This window comes from Varanus komodoensis, unplaced genomic scaffold, assembly GCF_004798865.1.
Source record: "Varanus komodoensis strain SLA01 unplaced genomic scaffold, ASM479886v1 scaffold35, whole genome shotgun sequence".
Taxonomy (NCBI): domain Eukaryota; kingdom Metazoa; phylum Chordata; class Lepidosauria; order Squamata; family Varanidae; genus Varanus; species Varanus komodoensis.
This window is the reverse complement of record NW_025335856.1, coordinates 5,249,453-5,269,089: the sequence shown is the minus strand read 5'-3', so window position 1 is coordinate 5,269,089 and position 19,637 is coordinate 5,249,453. Positions and strand designations below refer to the sequence as shown.

The following is a 19,637-nucleotide window of genomic DNA, read 5'->3' as shown; positions in this document are numbered from 1 at the left end:
GAGTCATAAAACCACCCCCGCCCCCATTTCCGAGGACAAAGACGGGCCTTTCGCGGCCACGGCATCGCACGCGGTGGGCCGGGAGCCGAATCGGCTCCCTCCTAGAAGGCTGCCCCGGGTAGGCGAAGCCCTGCCCGCTCCCCACCGCCTCCTGAACAGCGTGTCCTCAACGAGACCCCCACCTTGGCCCTCAGCCAGCGCCCTGCGGCAACCGAGCGCCCCAGGCCGCCATTTTATGGCGCGCTTCTTCTTCCTTCGCTCGCCCGCTCTTCCCGCTCTAGCGGCGAACCAGCCACTCCATTGGTCAGTTCGCACGCCACGAGGCCTAGCGGCCTCGTGATTGGCCAGTATCTCTCATATTCCTTCTCCTCCACTTCCCCCCCTGCATTCTTTCGCTCTTCCTCCGCTTTCTCCAGGCGCTCCCTTCCCAGCCCCCCTCCCGACGTGTATTATGCAAATAGACCCCAATCCTGTGGCGTGATTGGCTCCACCACAGAACCAGGATCCCCGTCCTCTATTCCCGGAGGCTTATGCAAATGAGGCCAGGAAGGGGAGACATCTCATTGGCGCCGAGCCACATCACGGGCGTCGGACGGCTCCCCCTCCCACGCTGGCTCCGGCGCCGGGAGGGATGAAAGTTCTAGAAAAAAGAAGAGGAAGAAGACAGGGGAGAAAGAGAAGCCGGCCGGCTCCCGGTGACTCACTCTCGCCCGCCCCTTTCCCTTGTCTTTGTTACGTCACACAAGGCGCACCTGATCTCTGAGACGATTGGGTGGAGGAGAAGAGCGGGACAGACGCGATTCGCCGGTCGGCCGGAAAGAGGCGTAGCCGTTCTGGAAGGTTCTCCAGCCGTATTTAAACTCACTGATCAGGTTAGGAAGTCGCTTTTTCTCTAGCAGTATTTGCAGTTTCTGCTCTCTTTCCTCGTCTTTTGCGCGTCTCCGGCGGAAGCAGGTAATCGCTTTAAAGATCTGGGTTTTGTAAACATGATCTTTGCTAGATCTGTTCATCAGCTGGGTTTTCTTCCTTCTGTGCTTTAGACAGAGATCTCTTTGCTACGGGTAAATCCCTTTTTATTGCTGAGATTTGCTTCCAAGTTAGCTACTTAGGATGCTGATGCTGCATTTCTGGGGCTTTTTCCTGTTTTGCTCCCCGTAAAACGTTTCCTCTAGCTCTCTTAATTTCCCTTTTCTCCCTTCAGCATCTAGTTTAGATCTAACCAGTTTAGATCTAAAGCATGTGCTTGGATTCTCTTCCTTTGTATTTGAAGGAAAGGATATTAACAGGTTTGGAAAGCGGCGTGGTAGGCAAAACCTTAAGAAATCCTAGACCTGGAGCAGCCTTTTCTAAATTATTCTGGACTACCCCTGCGTTCAGGAATGGTGACGAATTGTATCAAACATCAGAGGGGGGATGGGAAAGGCAAGAGATCCCGACGATGCTTTACGTACAGGAGAAAATCTAGGCTAAATCTAATTAGACGACTAGTTTTGTCTTTTGAACTACGTAGCCAGTCCTCGTTGTAATAGGCGGGTCTAAAAGGGTTTTACCCCGTTTCCCCCCATTCCCGAAATATCGTGGGGGAGGAGGGGTGAAAGTTCCACAGAGCCTGCAGTCGAGGACCCACCTACGGGCTGTAGGGCTTGCTTGAGAATAGGCATGATCGCATGCTATCGTTATATCGGTGGAAGGGGGGGATCCGATGAGGAGGAGGCTTGGCTTAGGAAAATGCGGAGGGTCGCTGTTACTGCAGTCTGGAGGAAGAGATGCGCTTGCATACGGTGGGAGGGGGCTTCTCAGCTGAAAGGCTGTGGGAGGAGGTTCCCGAGCCGATGGGGGGGCGGAAGGACATGGGGAGCCCAAAGAGAGCGGTGAGGGGACGCTGCCCCCCGATGACCTTGAATGGAAGGAGAAAGCAAGGGGGAGCTGGCAGGAAGCTGCGGCAAGCTGGGATACTGGCTGCGCAGAACCCGGCATCCCCGATGGAGCTCTCGCGCTACACGCAAGCATCCGGGATGCCTCTCCCGTTGAAGCCCGGGAGCCATTGCGGAGGGGGGATCTGCGGCTGCCTCGATCTCCGGAGAGTCTTGCGAGAGGCTTACCTAACGGCTCGCTTGCCGTCTCCCATTCATTCTTCCTCCCCTCCCCACGTGCTCAGCAGCGCGCTCTGCCGGTTCCGGGAGGCAGCTCCGCACGTGGCCGGTGGCCGAGGCTCCTCCCCCTCCTCCACAAAGCACTCCCAGGATGCTCTGCGGTGGCGATCGCGCCCCTCCCCGTGTCCCCACGTGGCCTCGGCTCGGTCCTTCCGGCCCGGCCACGTGGGCGCTGCTCAAGGTCGGTCGGACCCTGGGAAGGCGGCGGCGGCCTCTGCTCGGATTAGGCATGGGCTGTGAGGAGGCTGATGGCGCAGGCCTCTGTCGGACTGGGGGGCTGCAGGTGGTGTTTTCTGCTCTTCAAACGCACATGATGGGGAAGCCAGAGCCAAGCCTGAAAGTTACTTGGACTCATTACGGCCTGTCAGTCCTGTCCGTGTCTACTGCTCTGTACTACCTTTTTCCCCCTAGCCCAGCATTGGCTTTGCGTGGCTCAGGTCAGGATGCTGATACACAAAAGTTCAGTTCTAAAGCTGGAGTTTTGCACATCAATAACGTGTTTATTGAAGGGGGATTTTTTTAGCTGTCTCTTGCCCAAAAAATTTCCTGGAGCAGCTTATCCGTATGGCGGCTTAGCTGGTACCCAGGAGCTGACAATCTGAAGTAAAGCATTCAGAAAGGAACATGGAGGGGGAAGGCACACCGGCTTTTACAGAACTGTTCTGAATTCATGCTTTAAGTATTATGTGTGAAAACAGCGCTTCTGGTGCATTTGTGCAAAGTGGCTTAAATTGCAATATGTTGTGTGTTTCCAGGAACAATGTCTAAGGGACCATCTGTTGGGATTGATCTTGGCACCACCTATTCCTGCGTGGGTGTCTTTCAACATGGCAAGGTGGAAATCATTGCCAATGATCAGGGTAATAGGACCACGCCAAGCTATGTTGCATTCACTGACACGGAGAGGCTTATTGGTGATGCCGCAAAGAACCAAGTGGCGATGAACCCCACGAACACGGTCTTCGGTAAGAATGTGCAGGGCTCCAATCTTGCAGAACAGTGGGAATTCAGGAGTGACCACTTGAGGGCTCAGTCCTGTTAGCCTTAAGTGACCTGTCTTCAGTTCATCCTAAGAGCCTTAAACTTGATGGAATGGTTCCAAAGTATTAGAAGCTGCATGTTCAGTACTTCAGAAACTAGAGGCTTGAAAGTGGCAAGTAATCACTTCCTGCAATGATCACTCTCCAGCTTACTACAGGCCCTGTAGCAGAAGTCGCAGGCATGCTAGAAAACTGAAAAAAAAGCCCTAAATTCATGCTCACAGAATGCATCTTAGTTATTGTACTGCCCTGATCAAATAACTTTCTACTGAATTGTACATGCTGCAAGCTGCCATCAGTTATTTGCATTGAAATACTGTAGTATACATTTTTAAAATGCAGGAAGTTACCTGTTGAATATTGCTTATTTTTCTATTGTAATCTCTCCACAGATGCAAAGCGTCTGATTGGTCGCAGGTTCGATGATGCTGTAGTCCAGTCTGATATGAAACACTGGCCTTTCACTGTAGTGAATGATGCTGGCAGACCAAAAGTTCAGGTGGAGTACAAAGGAGAAACAAAGAGTTTTTATCCGGAGGAAATATCCTCAATGGTGCTAACCAAAATGAAGGAGATCGCTGAAGCATACCTAGGAAAGGTAAGATGTTAATCATACTCCAGATGAGCACTAAAGTTCATGGGCTGTACATCCATTTTTAGGTTGTTACAAATGTCGCTTTTTCTCCCCTCCTTTTAGACTGTTACAAATGCTGTGGTTACGGTCCCAGCCTACTTCAATGACTCCCAGCGCCAGGCTACAAAAGACGCTGGAACCATCGCAGGCCTCAATGTGCTTCGAATCATCAATGAGCCAACTGCAGCTGCTATTGCTTATGGCTTGGACAAAAAAGTGAGTGCTTCACACACAGCAAGATCAGCAGGAGAACGTCAATAGCAGTGCCTGACTCCCCTTAACTTCAACTTAAATGTGTTTTCTTTCGCCTTAGGTTGGTGCTGAGAGGAATGTGTTGATCTTTGACCTTGGTGGCGGCACTTTCGACGTCTCTATTCTCACTATCGAAGATGGCATCTTTGAAGTAAAATCCACTGCAGGTGACACCCACCTGGGTGGTGAAGATTTCGACAACCGGATGGTCAACCATTTCATTGCTGAATTCAAGCGCAAGCACAAGAAGGACATCAGTGAAAACAAGCGGGCTGTCCGCCGCCTCCGCACTGCCTGCGAGCGCGCCAAGCGCACCCTCTCTTCGAGCACTCAGGCCAGTATTGAAATTGATTCCCTGTATGAGGGCATTGACTTTTACACCTCAATTACCAGAGCTCGCTTTGAGGAGCTGAATGCCGACTTGTTTCGTGGCACTCTGGATCCCGTGGAGAAAGCCCTGCGGGATGCCAAGCTCGACAAATCTCAGGTGCACGACATCGTATTGGTTGGCGGGTCCACCCGAATCCCCAAGATCCAAAAACTCCTTCAGGATTTCTTCAATGGCAAGGAACTCAACAAGAGCATCAACCCTGATGAAGCTGTAGCCTACGGTGCAGGTAATGAGAAAATTAAACTAATGGAACTGGACTGACTAATCCTAGAGCTTACAAAAAAGTAAAATTCTGTCCTTGAGATTTAAGCATGTATTTAGGAAATCTAGGAGTCCAAAGTAAGTACAAGTAAGCAAAATTGAGTAGACGGATGACTCCTGGTCCAAACCTGTTCATAGTTTGCACCAGAAGCTCACCAAGGATGGTCCAGATCTTTGTAGAGGAAAGCCAAGGATAGTCTCGCCTACTGTGTTTAAGCATCCCTTTTCCTTTCTTCTAGCTGTTCAGGCCGCTATCCTCTCTGGGGACAAATCTGAAAACGTTCAAGACCTGTTGCTGCTGGATGTCACTCCCCTGTCCCTGGGCATTGAGACGGCTGGTGGGGTCATGACCGTCCTGATCAAGCGCAACACCACAATCCCCACCAAACAAACCCAGACGTTCACCACATACTCCGATAACCAGCCCGGTGTGCTGATTCAGGTATGGAGAATATGCTTCACACAGCTTGAGTAAAACACTGATTCTTTAAAATGCCTAGTTGCAGTCACGATTTTCACTGAGAAGCATGCTGCAAAATCGTGAACAGCCTCCTGTTTAGCTTGACGCGATTTACAATGCATTTAGGTTTACAGAAAGTGTGGTTACAGAGCCTGTGGCCCAGTCCGCCCAGTGAAGTGGGACATGGCTTGGCATCTGACCCCTTTCTCTGCAGGGAGGACTCACTGATAAGTGCTATTCCTGGCTGAGCCCTTCCAGCCAAGTTGCATAGAACTCCATTCCATGCCTCTCAAAAATGAGGAATGAAATGCCGGGGAAGGGGCAAGGCTGCTGTTTTGCAGTTAGTTGTGCTGCGCCCACTGTACTGGGCAGGTAGGTGCTTGGTTGCAATGATGAAAGTGATTCCAAAGCCATTCGTAGTTTCCACCAGAGGTTGAAAGACCTGTGTTGGCTAAAGTACCTTCCTTGGATGTCTGAGCGACCAGCTGACTCATACATTATCTGATTTTTTGTTCAGATGACTGCGGTAAACTTGGGCTGGAGCAAATACACCTTCCAAGAGCTGACTAAATGCCACTTTTCCCCCCTCTTGTCTTCTCAGGTTTACGAGGGGGAGAGAGCAATGACAAAAGACAATAACTTGCTGGGCAAGTTTGAATTAACTGGCATCCCTCCAGCTCCCAGGGGTGTACCTCAAATTGAAGTCACATTTGACATTGATGCCAATGGTATCCTTAATGTGTCTGCTGTGGATAAGAGCACTGGCAAGGAAAACAAGATCACAATCACCAATGACAAAGGTAAGTCCCCAGGTTGGGAAGTGTGCCAGTTTCAGGATGCTCCAGAATGAAGGCAGATTGCTCTGCTTCTGGCTTTGGCTCATCTCATACAGCTTGGGATACTTTAACATGCCCACATGGATTCCAACAAGTTGGGTCTTGTGCAGGTCTAGCTTTGTTCTCCCCACTATTCATTTTTCAGAGTGGGTTGCCTTGGGTGCCAGTGCACACTCACAAGTTCAAGTTATGGCAGAGGGCCTAGCAAGAGCACAGGCAGAAGGTTCAGTTCATGGAGAAGGCCATGGTGGCAGTATGTTATTTCCAGTATCGGGCAGCATGTCCCGGTCTGCTTATTGTGTAAACAAAGCTGGAAAGATGGACCCTTGGTCTGATGTTCTTAATTCCTGGTACCTGGCTAGGAAAGCATTCTGCTAGGTACAGAAAAAATAGTTTTACCTACATGGTGATATTTGGCCCTTAAATGGCCCAAGCACAATGCTAAGCACACAAACTTGTCTCTTGAAAGGTCGCCTCAGTAAGGAAGATATTGAGCGCATGGTCCAGGAAGCAGAGAAATACAAGGCTGAAGATGAAAAGCAGCGTGACAAAGTGTCGTCAAAGAACTCCTTGGAATCGTACGCTTTCAATATGAAGGCTACTGTGGAGGATGAGAAGCTCCAAGGCAAGATCAGCGATGATGATAAGCAGAAGATCTTGGACAAATGCAATGAGATCATCAACTGGCTGGATAAAAATCAGGTTTGTAATGCATGCTGGTGAGGCACGGAATAGCCTGGCACACCTAGAATCTTCGAGTATTGTTAGCTGGCAGCAAGAGAAAAGGGCAACACGCACCATGCCTTTACGCTTTCTGCACTGAACAGCTGGGAGTCCTGTTCTTGGGGCGAAGATACCTGAAACGGGTTTGCTTAGTAACTTGTGGTTGCAATGATGAAAGTGATTCCAAAGCCATTCGTAGTTTCCACCAGAGGTTGAAAGACCTGTGTTGGCTAAAGTACCTTCCTTGGATGTCTGAGCGACCATTCTGTGGTATGAATTTATTCGAAATAGGGGTCTGTCACACCTGAAGTGGCAGGTATTACCTGCCAATACGAAACATACAGCCATAATGCAGGTGTGGAGCAAAGGAGATGTAGAACTTGCTCTTAAACTGTTTTTAAAAACTTGCTTATTTGCTATCCTTGAGTATTTCTTAGCTGGTTCTCTTAGAAGGGTTTTTTAAGATTAATTCTTCTGGATGTGCTTTGATCTTGCATTAACTGTCCAGTGGCATTGGGGTTGATCTACAAAGCCTGTTTCCCGTTGTGCCCTGTATGCATCTTGTAATTGTGTCCCTTTCCTGCATTTTAGACCGCTGAGAAGGAAGAATTTGAGCACCAGCAAAAGGAGCTGGAGAAGGTCTGCAATCCGATCATAACCAAGCTGTACCAGAGTGCAGGTGGGATGCCCGGAGGCATGCCCGGCGGATTCCCTGGCGGCGGAGCTCCCCCATCTGGAGGAGCATCTTCTGGACCAACCATCGAGGAAGTCGATTAAAGTTCTTAAGTGGCAGCATTCCGTGGACCACCCTCAAAACTTGAAGGACTCCATTGAATTCTAAGGGCATTCTTGATAGATGTGCACAGGAGGGCAAAGCAAACACTGCACTTTACCAGTACTGTAAGCATAGACATGCAACTTGAGTCCCAATAAACAGACTTATTTAATTGGCACAGTGTCTTGTGATTTCCTATTGGGCGGAGTGTGAGGTCTTGTGCATCCCGCTGCTCAAGCTTACCTGTACTTTGCACTGAGGTAGGTTGACAAATAGGTAGCCACTTGCTGCCAACTAGCATTGGTGGGGTGTTTATGCCAGCATCCAACTAACAGGGTGCAGCGTAGGGCCACAGGGATGGTGGCCGGATTGCAGGGAAAGCCATTCGAGGCGAGGCTGAGGGAACTGGATCTTTTCAGCCTGGAGAAGGAGACTCTGAGGGGATCTGTTGGTGACATAGGTAGTTGAGGGTGTCACACGAAGGTGGGTGGAGACCTGTTCTCCCCTGCAGAGGACTCCAGTGGAGTAAAGCTCGGGGAACAAAGGTTCCATTTAGATGCCAGGAAGTAAGTACTTCCTGACAAAGGGTATGGAGGAGGTGGCTGAAGCCTCATTGGTGAGGGTATTAGGAGCTAGCTGGAGGCAGAGAGTCAATAGACGGCCTGGGAGGCCTCTTCTGACTTGTTCCTAATAGTGAAATAGCATTGCCTTGCTGAGCATGTTTTGATGTGATTTGCAAGGTTTGCTCTTCAACAGGCTGGGCAAGAATTGCAAGTATGACACAAGTAGGTGGCACAAGCCTGAGCAGCATGGAGGTGGTGAAGGGCTGGCGTACACGTGGGGTTACTTGGGCCAGGCAGATTCTCACTACCATTAAGCAAAAACCTCAAATAGGCATTTTGACAAGACCAAGTGCTCACTGCTTTGAAAGAGAAAGGCCCACTCAGAACTTTGTATTACCCAGCCTGGAATGTAATAATTGTGGGTGTCAGCTGGAAGGAGGGCAAGACAGCTCCACCCCCTGAAAAAAGGAATTATTAGAAGCCAACTCCTGCCACCTAGTTCAGAAAGGTTAAGAAAGGGAGAGAGATGGTTCTAATAGCAGGTTTATTTCAATATACTGGATGATCTGGGACCATCCTTTTGGGTGAAAAGTTGCCAGTATGATAAAGCAGGTGGGATGGTTGTGAGCAGAACATTTCTGACAAATCCTGGCAAACTTGGGTGATAAACATGAAATTCCAACATGAATTTCCTGATGCATTCAGGCTGACTATTCCTTCTCAGCCCCTTTCCGATAAGACTTGGAATGCCTGAATGTGCTGCCTTGTAGAGGAGGTTACTTGTGATCCTGCATGAGGAACAGCTATTTCCACGGGCTTCTCTGCATTGCCCTAGCATGGAAGGTGCAAGGCATGAATGCAGAACTATTTCTTGTCCTAGTCTTGCTGGGTGCTGCAGGTCCCCATAACCACAGAGCTTAAGCTTAATGCTGGCCTCCGGACTACTTGCTAAGAGATCAAAGATGACTGCTTAGCCATCAGCTGTCATTCCTCTAGGGGTCACACCACACAAGTACACAAGTTCCACTGTAAGGCAGCAGAATTCACATCTTGCAAGAAGGCAAGCATATGTAAATTCCATTTGCACTTCAAGACTTTCAACTTTTCCTATTCTCCTTCAGGCAATATAATACAAAAGCAGGTAGCCTCCCAAAAGAAGTATGAACTTCATCCCCATGGCTACAAAACTCGCAGAAATGAACATGACCATTGTGGCTCATGGTTCTAGAACACAAACACATAGGTCGCTTGTACGATGCAGCATGGTTCATCAAGCATCTTGCATCAATTGTAATCAGCACATGAAACTACCCAGAGGAAGGACTTCTTTTCCAGCTTCTTCACAATAAAATGCACACACTTTCCTAAAACATGTTGGTGCTAATCTGGAACAAGTCTCAATTATTTCAGGGAAGGGGCAGAAAGAATGAAAGTGTGACAATGTGGTTTGAATGCTTGATGAGGAAGTTAAGAACTCAATGAGGAAGTTAAGAACTCATGAACTGATGGAATTACAAACCACTTTCAAGTAGGGATACTACTGTAGTATCAGAATGACAATTAAAAGGATTTGTGGCTTAAAGGCCTGCTCCTGGATATATTCAAATCCTTTTAAAAGGTTTTTACCATTTTGTACCATATAATTAGCAGAATCAACCCAAACTGCCACGTCACTGCACAGTTCCCTACCTTGCTGCACACTCCTGGGTTTTGCTAAAGGTTACTGATGGTAACAGCCATAATTGTTCCAGAAGCCTTGAGATAGCTTGGAATCCTAGCATTTAGTGCATCCTACTTGGTGATCTACAGTCTACTTTCAATTGAAGGGCAAGCTTAAGGACTTCAAGGGAAGCAGCTTTTTAATCTCCCTGTCCTGCCCTTTGCCTAAGATTCATAGCTCCAACAGTCCTGGGGATCCAAGCTTGTTCCCTCATGACATTTTGGTTGGTCCAAATAAAAGATATCTCTTGACTGTACTTGGATTTTTACAAATGAGCCAACACTCTCTGCTTCTTTCAAATCAAAGAAGTATCTGGTGTATAGGTTCAGTTCATTACATGATCAGTCTAGAAGTACAGTGAAGAATGGCCAGAGAGGACCTCCAGAAGAATAACCCATCCTGTGGGCTCTGAAGATGCACTCTTAGTTCAAGCTAGAAGCCTGTAAAACCAAAATACTTGCGTTGTCCACCAGATGTCAGCAGTTAATATTTTTTGAATGGTGGGAGAAGCCAATTTCTTGCCCCCTCTCCTTTCTATCTTCTGGAGAAGTCTAATTGGCTGTTACTTGACAAAGGCATCATCTAATCTTGGAGGGAGCATGTACAAATTCTGTAATACTGTTGGAAGTTGATCTGATGGAGCAACTGCAGAGCATAGCAGAGGTGCTCCATCAGCAGTGTGTGAAACACAGCCGTCCTCTACCAGAACCAGCTAATTATATCCCATCCTACTTGCTAGGCCAAGAAAGCCTGTGCTTTATACCACAGACTGCAATTACTGCCTGATTAAAGAGGCCAAGAAGTTAATTCCTTGTTCATCAGAGGGTCGAGAAGCTATCCGATCACATCTGGCTGGAAAATCTCCTAGAGTTTAACTCCACTCTCCAATCCGCTTTGCCACCACAGTGTCCACTCCCTTTCATGAGGATAATTCTGGCTGGGTGCTTGGAGGACCGAGCCTCCTGTTTGATCCATGGCCATTTAGACCCCTTTAGCTGCATAATAATCTTCATGAAACTCTGAACAATTTGCAGACAGAGACTGGCTTCTTTCCTTTTGTGTTTTGCAACCACTTTGGAGCAGCCATCAAATAGCTTTCCCTCACCCCACCATATTAGGATTATGGCAATTAATTTGAGATTACAGGCCTAACAGCCTCCAACAAAAAGGGCTACGGGGAAAAAAGCATCTTAAATTGGAACATCTACTGATGGAGTGGTTCTCATGGACAATCCTCTATATACCAATAACAAAACTTCTTCATTGGGCACTGATCTTTAAGTAGCCGACGTGGCACCATCTGTGCACTGAAGTATCAAGAGGCTTTGGGGGAAATCCCAAAGTTTCCAGAAGTTTAAGCAAATAAAGAACCCTTTAAGAGAAGAGAAATGAAGAAATGGAAGGCCATCAAGAGCAACTGAGTGAGGACCGAGCGTGCTCCAAGGCTACAGAATCAACGGGGGGCGGGGTGCACAATCCTTGAAGGTGGCTAGCTTGAAGGCTAGCTATTATCTCCCCCCACTTATTTATTACCAGTTATATTTCTATATCAGGGAGCCTTTTCCAGCCCAATTTTACTCCAGCTATTTGATTGCATTGCGTAAATGCTACCTTATTCTAGCTTTAAGCTCTTACTGCCAGGTACATGGCCTTAAGAGAGGAATCTCACTATGTAGCTGGGACATCACCAAACACCTGGTGGTTGGGGAAAGGGGGAGGTCAGAGGAAGGAGGAGTAGCTTTCTGGCATATCTGCAGAGGGTCAGATTCAGTACTGCTGGCATGTTGGATTCAGCCATCACCAGGATGTGGCCCCCGAACGCTTCTTCAGAGTGGAAGCTGAAAGAGGCTCCACAACTCTGGTTTAGATGCAGTGTTACATGGTATTAAAACAGGTGAGGTAGAAGAATTTGCAAACACTTCCTAGGAGGACCATGATGGGAAAGGGAGCACAGCAGATAAACCTCTGTGCGGGAACCAAGAAGTGCAATGTACGTCCAGCCAGATGGACTCCACTTTGCTAGCTCCCGAAAGCAATGTGGGCTCTGTGAAATGGTCCAATCCATGTCAAACAAACATGCATCATCACAGGTGTGCTTTCTCTTTTTCCGAACACCCTTCATGCTGCATCAAAGTTCCCCGAATGAGGTTAGCACAGGTTGACAGCTCCCCATTCTAAAAACAAAATTCTTTGGGTAACTGGAAAGGAGAAGGTGATTTCATCCCTAATTGCAGACAGCCAAGAAAAAGAGCATGCAGCAAATGTAAACCAAATAATTCTAAAATGAAAACGGCTCTTGTCAGAAAAGATGCAAAACCAAGTATTGCTCAGTGGCTTCCATTGTTGCATAAAATACCAAAGGCAGGTTGTTAGCATTGAGATGTTTGTACTGATTGTACTATTCCTTTCCTTACCCTTGAGAGAGCAACTTCTCATTTGGTTGCTTAACTATGATTTATTAATAATAAGGCCTTTAATTAGCAGACAAATGGGGACTCGGAAGGGTAAGAAACATGCATGTTCTTCCTTTCGTTGTCCCTGCTTATTCTTGATTGATTTCCCAACAATACCTAATTCTATTATTCAAAGTGATTTCCCTACAGGCAACGGTTTATTTCTGTCATCAAATTTCTGGTGAAATCTTTAGACACGAAATCTTGCGGCCAGTAGCATCAAATCGCACATTGCGCTAACAAGTCACAAGCTACCTGGAGCTGACGTTAGAGCATAATTTGAAAGCGAGTGAAGCGATAATGCCACGCACACAGCTATGGTGCACATGCATTAATACGTCTTTGACTTGGCTGCCCATTGACAGCAAATTGACTTGTACTAATAGTGAGCAGGAGGGGAGATGGGGGTGTTGAGTGAGGGTGGATTGATGCAGCAAATAAAGAATATTGACTGGCAAACTACAGTGCCTTGGCAGTCTTTAATCTATGATTGCCCACGATGGGAATGTTTTAATGCAACTTTAGCATCAATTGCATTTACGGGCTGATGGCCTACCTGCTGAGGAACTCTGAGCAAACGGCAGTGCTCAGGGTGAGCAGCTGCTTCGGAGCTCATGGGCAATCGATTACTTAGGGCTCAGGAGCCCAACTTATAATCATTTCATTAAGCTGCTTAATGGTGATCAGATATGAACCCTTCCATGGCTCTGCAGAGGGAGTGTAATAAGTTGGGAGTTTTGTCATTAATTTGGGGTGGATCTTGCTCTAGCAAAGTCCCTGGTGCTTGCAAAGTACGTGCTAACTCCCCGCCTCCTGAAAGGTTAAAAAGCAGGCTTCATTGGGTTCAAATGCAAGAGGCCGGCACATGCTAGTGCACTGTTTGCTCGGTAGAAGCACCGCATTTCTGGTGATGGCGACCATCAGCCCAAAACGCTCCTGCCAACCCAAGCAGAAAAGGGAGTTCCCATGCTCTGGAAACATACACTTCTGGCTAGAACGGATGGAAAACAATTGTTTGTATTCAGCTAGGACTCAGTCAAGTCAATCATTTTCTCTCTCACTGAAGGATCTCCAACATGATACCAAGGTGCCCACAATTGGAACCCACCAGGCCAAAGCCCAACTTGCTTTTTACTTTATTTCTTAAGTTTTTTTTTAATTGGGAGACTAAGTTCTGCCACTAGTGCCATCTTTATTTAGATTTGGAACTCTGAATTCATCTCTTGGGCAAACTACTTCTCAGCTCACCAATTTATCTTCTGAAAAATGAATGTTTTTGACTAGCTATCATGGTGGCCATTTTATGAGTAGGCCAAGCCTTCCTGCCATGGCAGCCATTTTGTGAGAATGCCTATGATATTCTCCCAAATTTCGCATGTGGCCATTGACCCCTCTATTCCAGCCAAGTTGTTCTATCACCTGACAGAGGGAAAGATGCCACAACTTCCTCTCCCATCCCTCTGGCAGCAAAAGTGAAATCATGCTAAATTAGTATTCAATAGGCTGCCTGACGCAACGGCTTCATTATGACTCACAGCATTGCTTGCTTCGAAGTGCTTTCCTCTTACATGCTAAATAGCTACATGGAGGGAGGCTCAGGAGAAAATCCCTGTGAATCCCTACCTGCTGTTGGTACACGCCAGTCATAAAAGAGGTCCCAGACTGAGTCATGCTCCAGGTGGTTCATTGACGTCAGTGGGACTTGGACCAACTCAAGTTCCATAGATTTCAGTGCACTTATTCTAAGTACGAGCATGGATGCAATCCAATATAAAATAGTTTTTGGTTAGTAGTAGTGGGACTTGGAAAATCCAGGTTTAGACCCCAATTATCCACAAAGCTTGCTGGGTGACTTTGGGCAATCAGTGACTCTTAGCATAACCTAAGAGGATTGGTATGTGGACAGAGGGGAGGTTTAGGTACCTCTTTTCAGTTCCTTGCACAAAAAGGTGAATTGTAAATTTAATGAATGAATACATTAATTAACAAATCCAATGCCTATTTAAACTGAGCAGAAGTCTATTTTCTGACTGGGAAATGCTGAGGGTTGTAGTGCTTTTTTCCCATCTGCCTAGACACCCTAACTTTGGAACCAACCCACTGGTTTTCTCCAATTTATCCATTGTCCTTAAGAATGATCAGGTCTTAGGAAATGTCCACATACTTTTCACTAACTGCAACCAGAATAATACCTATATTGAAATACTGAAAAAACTTGCTTTGTTCTGAAGCAACAGAGGTGGCCCAAGCCGGTAACAAAACAAAACATGCTATTTCTTCAAAGGAAGCCCTTCAGAAGCCAAGAGGTGACCAAATGGGACCTAATAGTTCAAGATGATGTTAATAATATATTTACATCTTGGATTGAACTAATCTTCATTTTCCCCAGGGGTAAATTCAGAAAACTTTCATTGCCCACCACATCTGGATGCATGGAATAAGAACTCACAGCCCATCCTATCGAAGTGACAAGGACTGCATTTGTATTCAAGCCGTGTTTGAAAGCCAATGTATTCAGTTTCACCTTTATGTTTTTAAAAACCCCAGGCACTTCGGAAAAGCGCAGTCCTAATTTTAACAACCCGATTCCTCGTTTTTCCTGGGTAGGTAATGCAGTTCCATAGACTCCTTTATCAGTATTCTCTGCCGCCTTCCGACAGATGCTCATTTTCTGTTGCCTCAACCCGCGCTGACCTCATTTTCTATCGCAGAGCAGCCAAGGAGTTGGTCAAAATTAGTTATATTAGGGGCTCCTGATACACTCCGTTTATTTGTGAGGCGACAAATATTTCAGCCATTAGGATCTTTCCATCTCTTATCAGCTTAAATGCACTCACTTATATTCCAAATCACTTCCTAATTTAAAAGCCTATTTGTCTAGATTGTCAAAGGCGTGGAAAGAAGAGGAGGGAAATAAATAAATAAATAAACAAAATGCCAAGCACTTATGCTCTGATAGGGCTGTACTCTGACGCACAAAGTCCTAATCACTCGCTGTGCAGTGAAGGCATGTCACAATCCCAGGGACGGAAATGCAGCCTTTTGCTGAATATGGAGCCCAAACATCCTGGATGCAGAAGAGCACCAGGAGCAGGAAAAGTCTATGCCTCTGCTTCTCCACCTGCATGATTAAGGTGAAGGGCAGCTGTGCACACGTCCCTGGTCTGAAGCTTGAGCATTAATCCCAAGACTTGTACCTCCTGGGCGTCTGAGAGTAACTCAACTGGACGAGCACATGGTTTGTGTGGGAAAGATCCTAGGTTCAGTCCGTGTGTACGGCAGTTTTAAGATGCTGGGTAGTGGGGATGGGGCTACCCTTGTGCTGTTGTGATCTTGACATCTTGTGCCATATAAGCTTTCACTTGCCACTGGTGTGGGTTCTCAACCCAATAGCAACCTGTAGTTCAACAATAAGCCACACTCAACCTGGACTCAGCCCAGGAAGGGCAGGTCATCATCTTTGCCTGGCCCTGTCAACATAGATCGTGACTATCTATAGTTCACAACACGGGTCGTGGTGTTGTCTAGACCAAGTCATGCAAACAAATCCATGAGAATAACCCTTGGGTTCTGAACTGTAGATAGTCCGTGGTTTAACAAGCCATGGTTTATTAGCATGGCTGGGTCCACACAGTATGATCACAACACTAGTTCATGGTCAGTAGGAACCCATATTCAACCCATGCTCAACCCTTGAGAATGGGTTCTCCTTTTGCATGAACTCAGTCTGGGTGTCTGTCACAGGCATTTACATAGTTGCCCACTCTGTGGGAATGAAGAGAATATGGACTTATGACCAGAGATCTGAATCCTGGTTCTTATTTATTTGTTTATTTCTGCACTGCCCTGGGACCAAGAGTCCATCTCATCCAGGGAGGTGTTCCAGCCAACCACCTTTGCATGGGAAACCTACATTAGACCCTAAATGCAAACAGCACCTTCCAACCATGTTCCCTAGCATCTGGCCATATCGCCTCTGACACTGGTGGTAGGATGGACAGACAGACAGTCCAGCCATCAAGACTAGTATCCACCAAAAGCCTTATCCTCCATGAACTTCTCCAGCATTGTGGTATGTGGAGTTTTTAAGCCCTTTGCTGAATCTATAACGGTTTTTCTTCTCTGCTTTCAGCAGCCATGCGCACTAGAAACTTCTTCATTAAAAAGAGAACGATTGACTATGGGGTTAGGATTTGGCAGTCGTCATGGAACTCAAAGATGGCAACAAAGATGATACAGGGCCTGGACAATAAGTCTTATGATGAGAGGCTGAAAGAAGAGCATGAGGTGACATGGTAGCGCTCTACAGGCACCTCGAAGAAGGAAAATACCTCTTGTCACTCATCCCAGATTGCAGGACACGGAACCATGAACTTGAACTCATGTATACTGGGTGCAGGCTTGACACAAGGAAGAATTTCCTGACGGTCAGCGCAATGCAACTGTGGAACCAGCTTCCAGGAGAGGTTGTGACTCCTCCACAACCACAACCTCTTGAAGTCTCTTCCACACTGGAGACGTTCAAGAAGCAGACAGACGGACAGTCATCTGAGTGGATAGTCTAACTGGCATCCTGCAACAGCAGGGGGTTGGGCCCAATGGCCTTCTTGGCCCCTTCCAACCCAGCTATTCCATGATCTAGGATCACAGCAGTCCAGATTCTCAGGCTCATAGTCTGTGCTGCTTAAAAAGAAGAAGAAATGGTCAGGGCAGGGCAGTTTGCTTAAACCACTGACTGAATTATTGTGCTTAGGTGACTGCAAAGAAATTGCAATTAAATCTTACATGTGCACCCTGAGCCAGTCACTGGAAACTAGCGCAAGTGGCCAGCACATAGCTCGGTGGCCAGGGCTCACAAGGAAGACCCTGAAGTCCCCTGTAATGTTGCAGACACACTCTCTCAGGGCTTTTGCTACCTGGAGGTCACTGCTTAGCTGCATTCAGTGCCACATGGCATGAGCAGCTGGGTGTTGGAGTTTAAAAAACCAGGGAATCTCCTGTGTGTTTCCTCTTCCCAGCAAGTTTCGGGGGCAGGTTCCAATGAAATTAACTCAATACCTAGTAAAACCTGACCGAACTGTCCTGAGCGTCCCCCCACTTTCCTTCTGAAGACCTGTAGCCCACCAGCCTTCCCTCACATCTGTCAGAGTCTGCACTGAGCTACAGGTTGCTCTAGATGACCTTCCAACGCTAAGATGCAAGATCTCGAAGGCTTTAACTTCAGCCACTCCCTCCACGTTCTGCTTCATCTGGCATCTCCTGGATACAGACTTCCAAACAACACTAGAGCTAATATGGAACTGTGTCTTTTCCACCCACTTACTGCAGGCATTGCAGTAATCTGAATTTTAACGTTTTTCTTCGGACGGCTACTGGCTTCTGTGTGAAGCTCTCTGCCTATTTGAACAGGGACTGAAAGAAGTAGGTTAGCCATTTGAATGCAACCAGTGAAGCAGACAGAAGGCTGGGTTTTATGGATAGCTTAGCGCCAAGGAAATTTGTTTCCAGAGGCATACTATTTACTTTTGGGAAAGCTGGTAATATTTTGAAAATTAGTGGGCTTGTGATTGTAGCCTTCCTCTTTTCTTTCCTTTCATCCTTCCTTTGTTCAGATTTGTTCACTGTTCAGACTGGTTGTTGAAGCTTTCTGTGATCTACAATTCTCACATCAATTATTTTATTTCTTACGTCACCAAAAATAAAAATAAAGCAGGCACACTTCAAAGTATTTGTTAAGTTTTAGCATTTGGCTTACAAAAACGCTGGGAGTTCAGCTGCTGATGGAAACGTATTGATTTTTGTCCCCATATTGAATGCTTGAGAAAGAAAGAAAAACGATGCCTCTCCCCCTGGTTCCAATTAAAATCACCTGTTAACTTTAAAAAGTCCCTTTTAAAAAGGGTTTAAAAGATTTTCATTTAATTGATTCCCATGTAAAATGCCCTTTACAATTACCACTATAAACTAGGCAGTACCTGCTGGGTAAAATCCTATTTGAGACGTTGATCAAGACCTCCACACTTACCACTTTTCATACTGAGTTTTTAAATTCCTTATTGATAGCTGGCATCTGTCAGCAATGGATATTTTTAGTGAGTTGCACGAAAGAAAGAGGGGAGAATAGAAAAGCTTTTAAAAGACTGGAATGGCTTTATTTTGCTCATGCTTGCAAGTGTTAACTAAGCTGTGACTGGCCCTGGACGAACAGTACCCTGCATCCACCTGAAATCACAGCAGCAAAGATAACCCATTTCCCTCCCACCTCCAAACTTCTCTTCTTATCACATTTCCATTTAATGAAGCCACAGGATTGTGGATGCACAAACGAAATACCTACCTTGTCAGCAATTAACACAGAGCAGTGTTCTGAACTGAGCTATGGCTGAGTGCCAGCAATATTAGCTCTGCTTGTGACTTATTCTCACCCCCTTCAAGTTTCAGGCAAAGCGGTCTTTAGCTCCATCCTTCCCAGCATCCCTGGAAAGGAGGCCTTGGAAGGGCCAAAAGGGATGTGCCCGGAAGATTCCTTTGCTCTCCTTGTGGCTCATGTTGGCAAAAGCGTAAGAAGGGTTTTGTCCTTGTTATCAAAATATCCGTGGGGATATCTTGCAGGGTCAGGTGCCTACACCTGTCCTAAATTGTGCAGGCTTGGGTTAGAGATTCTTCTACATCAGGACCTGTATTTTCTGCAGAAAGCTCCCCTGTACACTCCCCTGTACATCCCGTGTTTTTGTGTGCTTGCTTTGTTCTATCATCTCTGATCAAAAACGGCCCACATGCTTCAGTAACCTGAAAAACATGTTTGATTAGGGAAGACACACGGGAGAAAGGAGCTGAGTAACTATTGCTCATTTTCACCAGGGTTGTTCTACTGCTCGGGAAAAACAAGAGTTGCTTAATAGGAGTACAGGGGCAGCCAACCTGGACTGAGAGGAAACAATTGTCACAATTCTGGACATTGATGTGACTTTACCATTTTTTTTTAAGAAAAAGACAGAAAAGTCTCTCCAGTGCAGATCCACATGGATTAGATGACTCATTTACCAAGCCTGAAAACATTTGGCTTGTGTGCAAACAGCAGATGAGGCCCTTTTGATCCCTTTCTTTCTTGTTCATTTAGGGGTAAAAAATCACCCACAAGAACTCAATTAGTCTCATATTCTGCTTAGACTTGTTTGAACCTTGAGCTCCTGAGCCAATACTTTTGCTACATTGTTTTCACAATAGCAGCATCTGTTTTATTAGGAGCGCCTAATTAATTCCGACATTGGCGCTTAGTATATACGCATAAAGTCTTCCAGGGTGACTTGCATCAAAGAGCAAGACCTAGGCCATCTATCTATCTATCTATCTATCTATCTATCTATCTATCTATC

The 19,637-nt window shown here is 46.5% G+C and overlaps 1 protein-coding gene and 2 non-coding genes across 4 annotated transcripts; all 3 read left to right on the top strand.

Annotated features, from left to right (window-relative positions):
• Nucleotides 1–873: 873 nt before the first annotated feature.
• Nucleotides 874–7,703, top strand: HSPA8 (heat shock protein family A (Hsp70) member 8). 2 transcript variants are annotated; one of them, XM_044439606.1, is made up of 9 exons: nt 874–954; nt 2,909–3,118; nt 3,586–3,791; nt 3,891–4,043; nt 4,141–4,696; nt 4,971–5,173; nt 5,793–5,991; nt 6,497–6,729; nt 7,342–7,703. In XM_044439606.1, the coding sequence occupies exons 2-9, from the start codon at nt 2,914–2,916 to the stop codon at nt 7,525–7,527; spliced, it is 1,941 nt and encodes a 646-aa protein (XP_044295541.1). In that variant the 5' UTR covers nt 874–954; nt 2,909–2,913; the 3' UTR covers nt 7,528–7,703. The 2 variants fall into 2 exon arrangements, with proteins under 2 accessions (XP_044295541.1, XP_044295540.1); XM_044439605.1 differs by lacking the exon at nt 874–954 and adding an exon at nt 2,513–2,590.
• On the top strand, nt 5,576–5,672 carry LOC123028140. The gene has a single exon (XR_006415630.1). It is a non-coding gene; the product is annotated as a small nucleolar RNA SNORD14 (small nucleolar RNA).
• Nucleotides 6,914–7,010, top strand: LOC123028139. The gene has a single exon (XR_006415629.1). It is a non-coding gene; the product is annotated as a small nucleolar RNA SNORD14 (small nucleolar RNA).
• Nucleotides 7,704–19,637: the final 11,934 nt, after the last annotated feature.

Excerpts from the sequence above, each read along its gene's own strand:
- HSPA8 (XM_044439606.1), top strand. The coding sequence starts at position 2,914 with ATGTCTAAGGGACCATCTGTTGGGATTGATCTTGGCACCACCTATTCC. Across the intron at positions 3,119-3,585 it reads CCCCACGAACACGGTCTTCG|ATGCAAAGCGTCTGATTGGT; the intron begins GTAAGAATGTGC and ends ATCTCTCCACAG. Across the intron at positions 5,992-6,496 it reads CACAATCACCAATGACAAAG|GTCGCCTCAGTAAGGAAGAT; the intron begins GTAAGTCCCCAG and ends GTCTCTTGAAAG.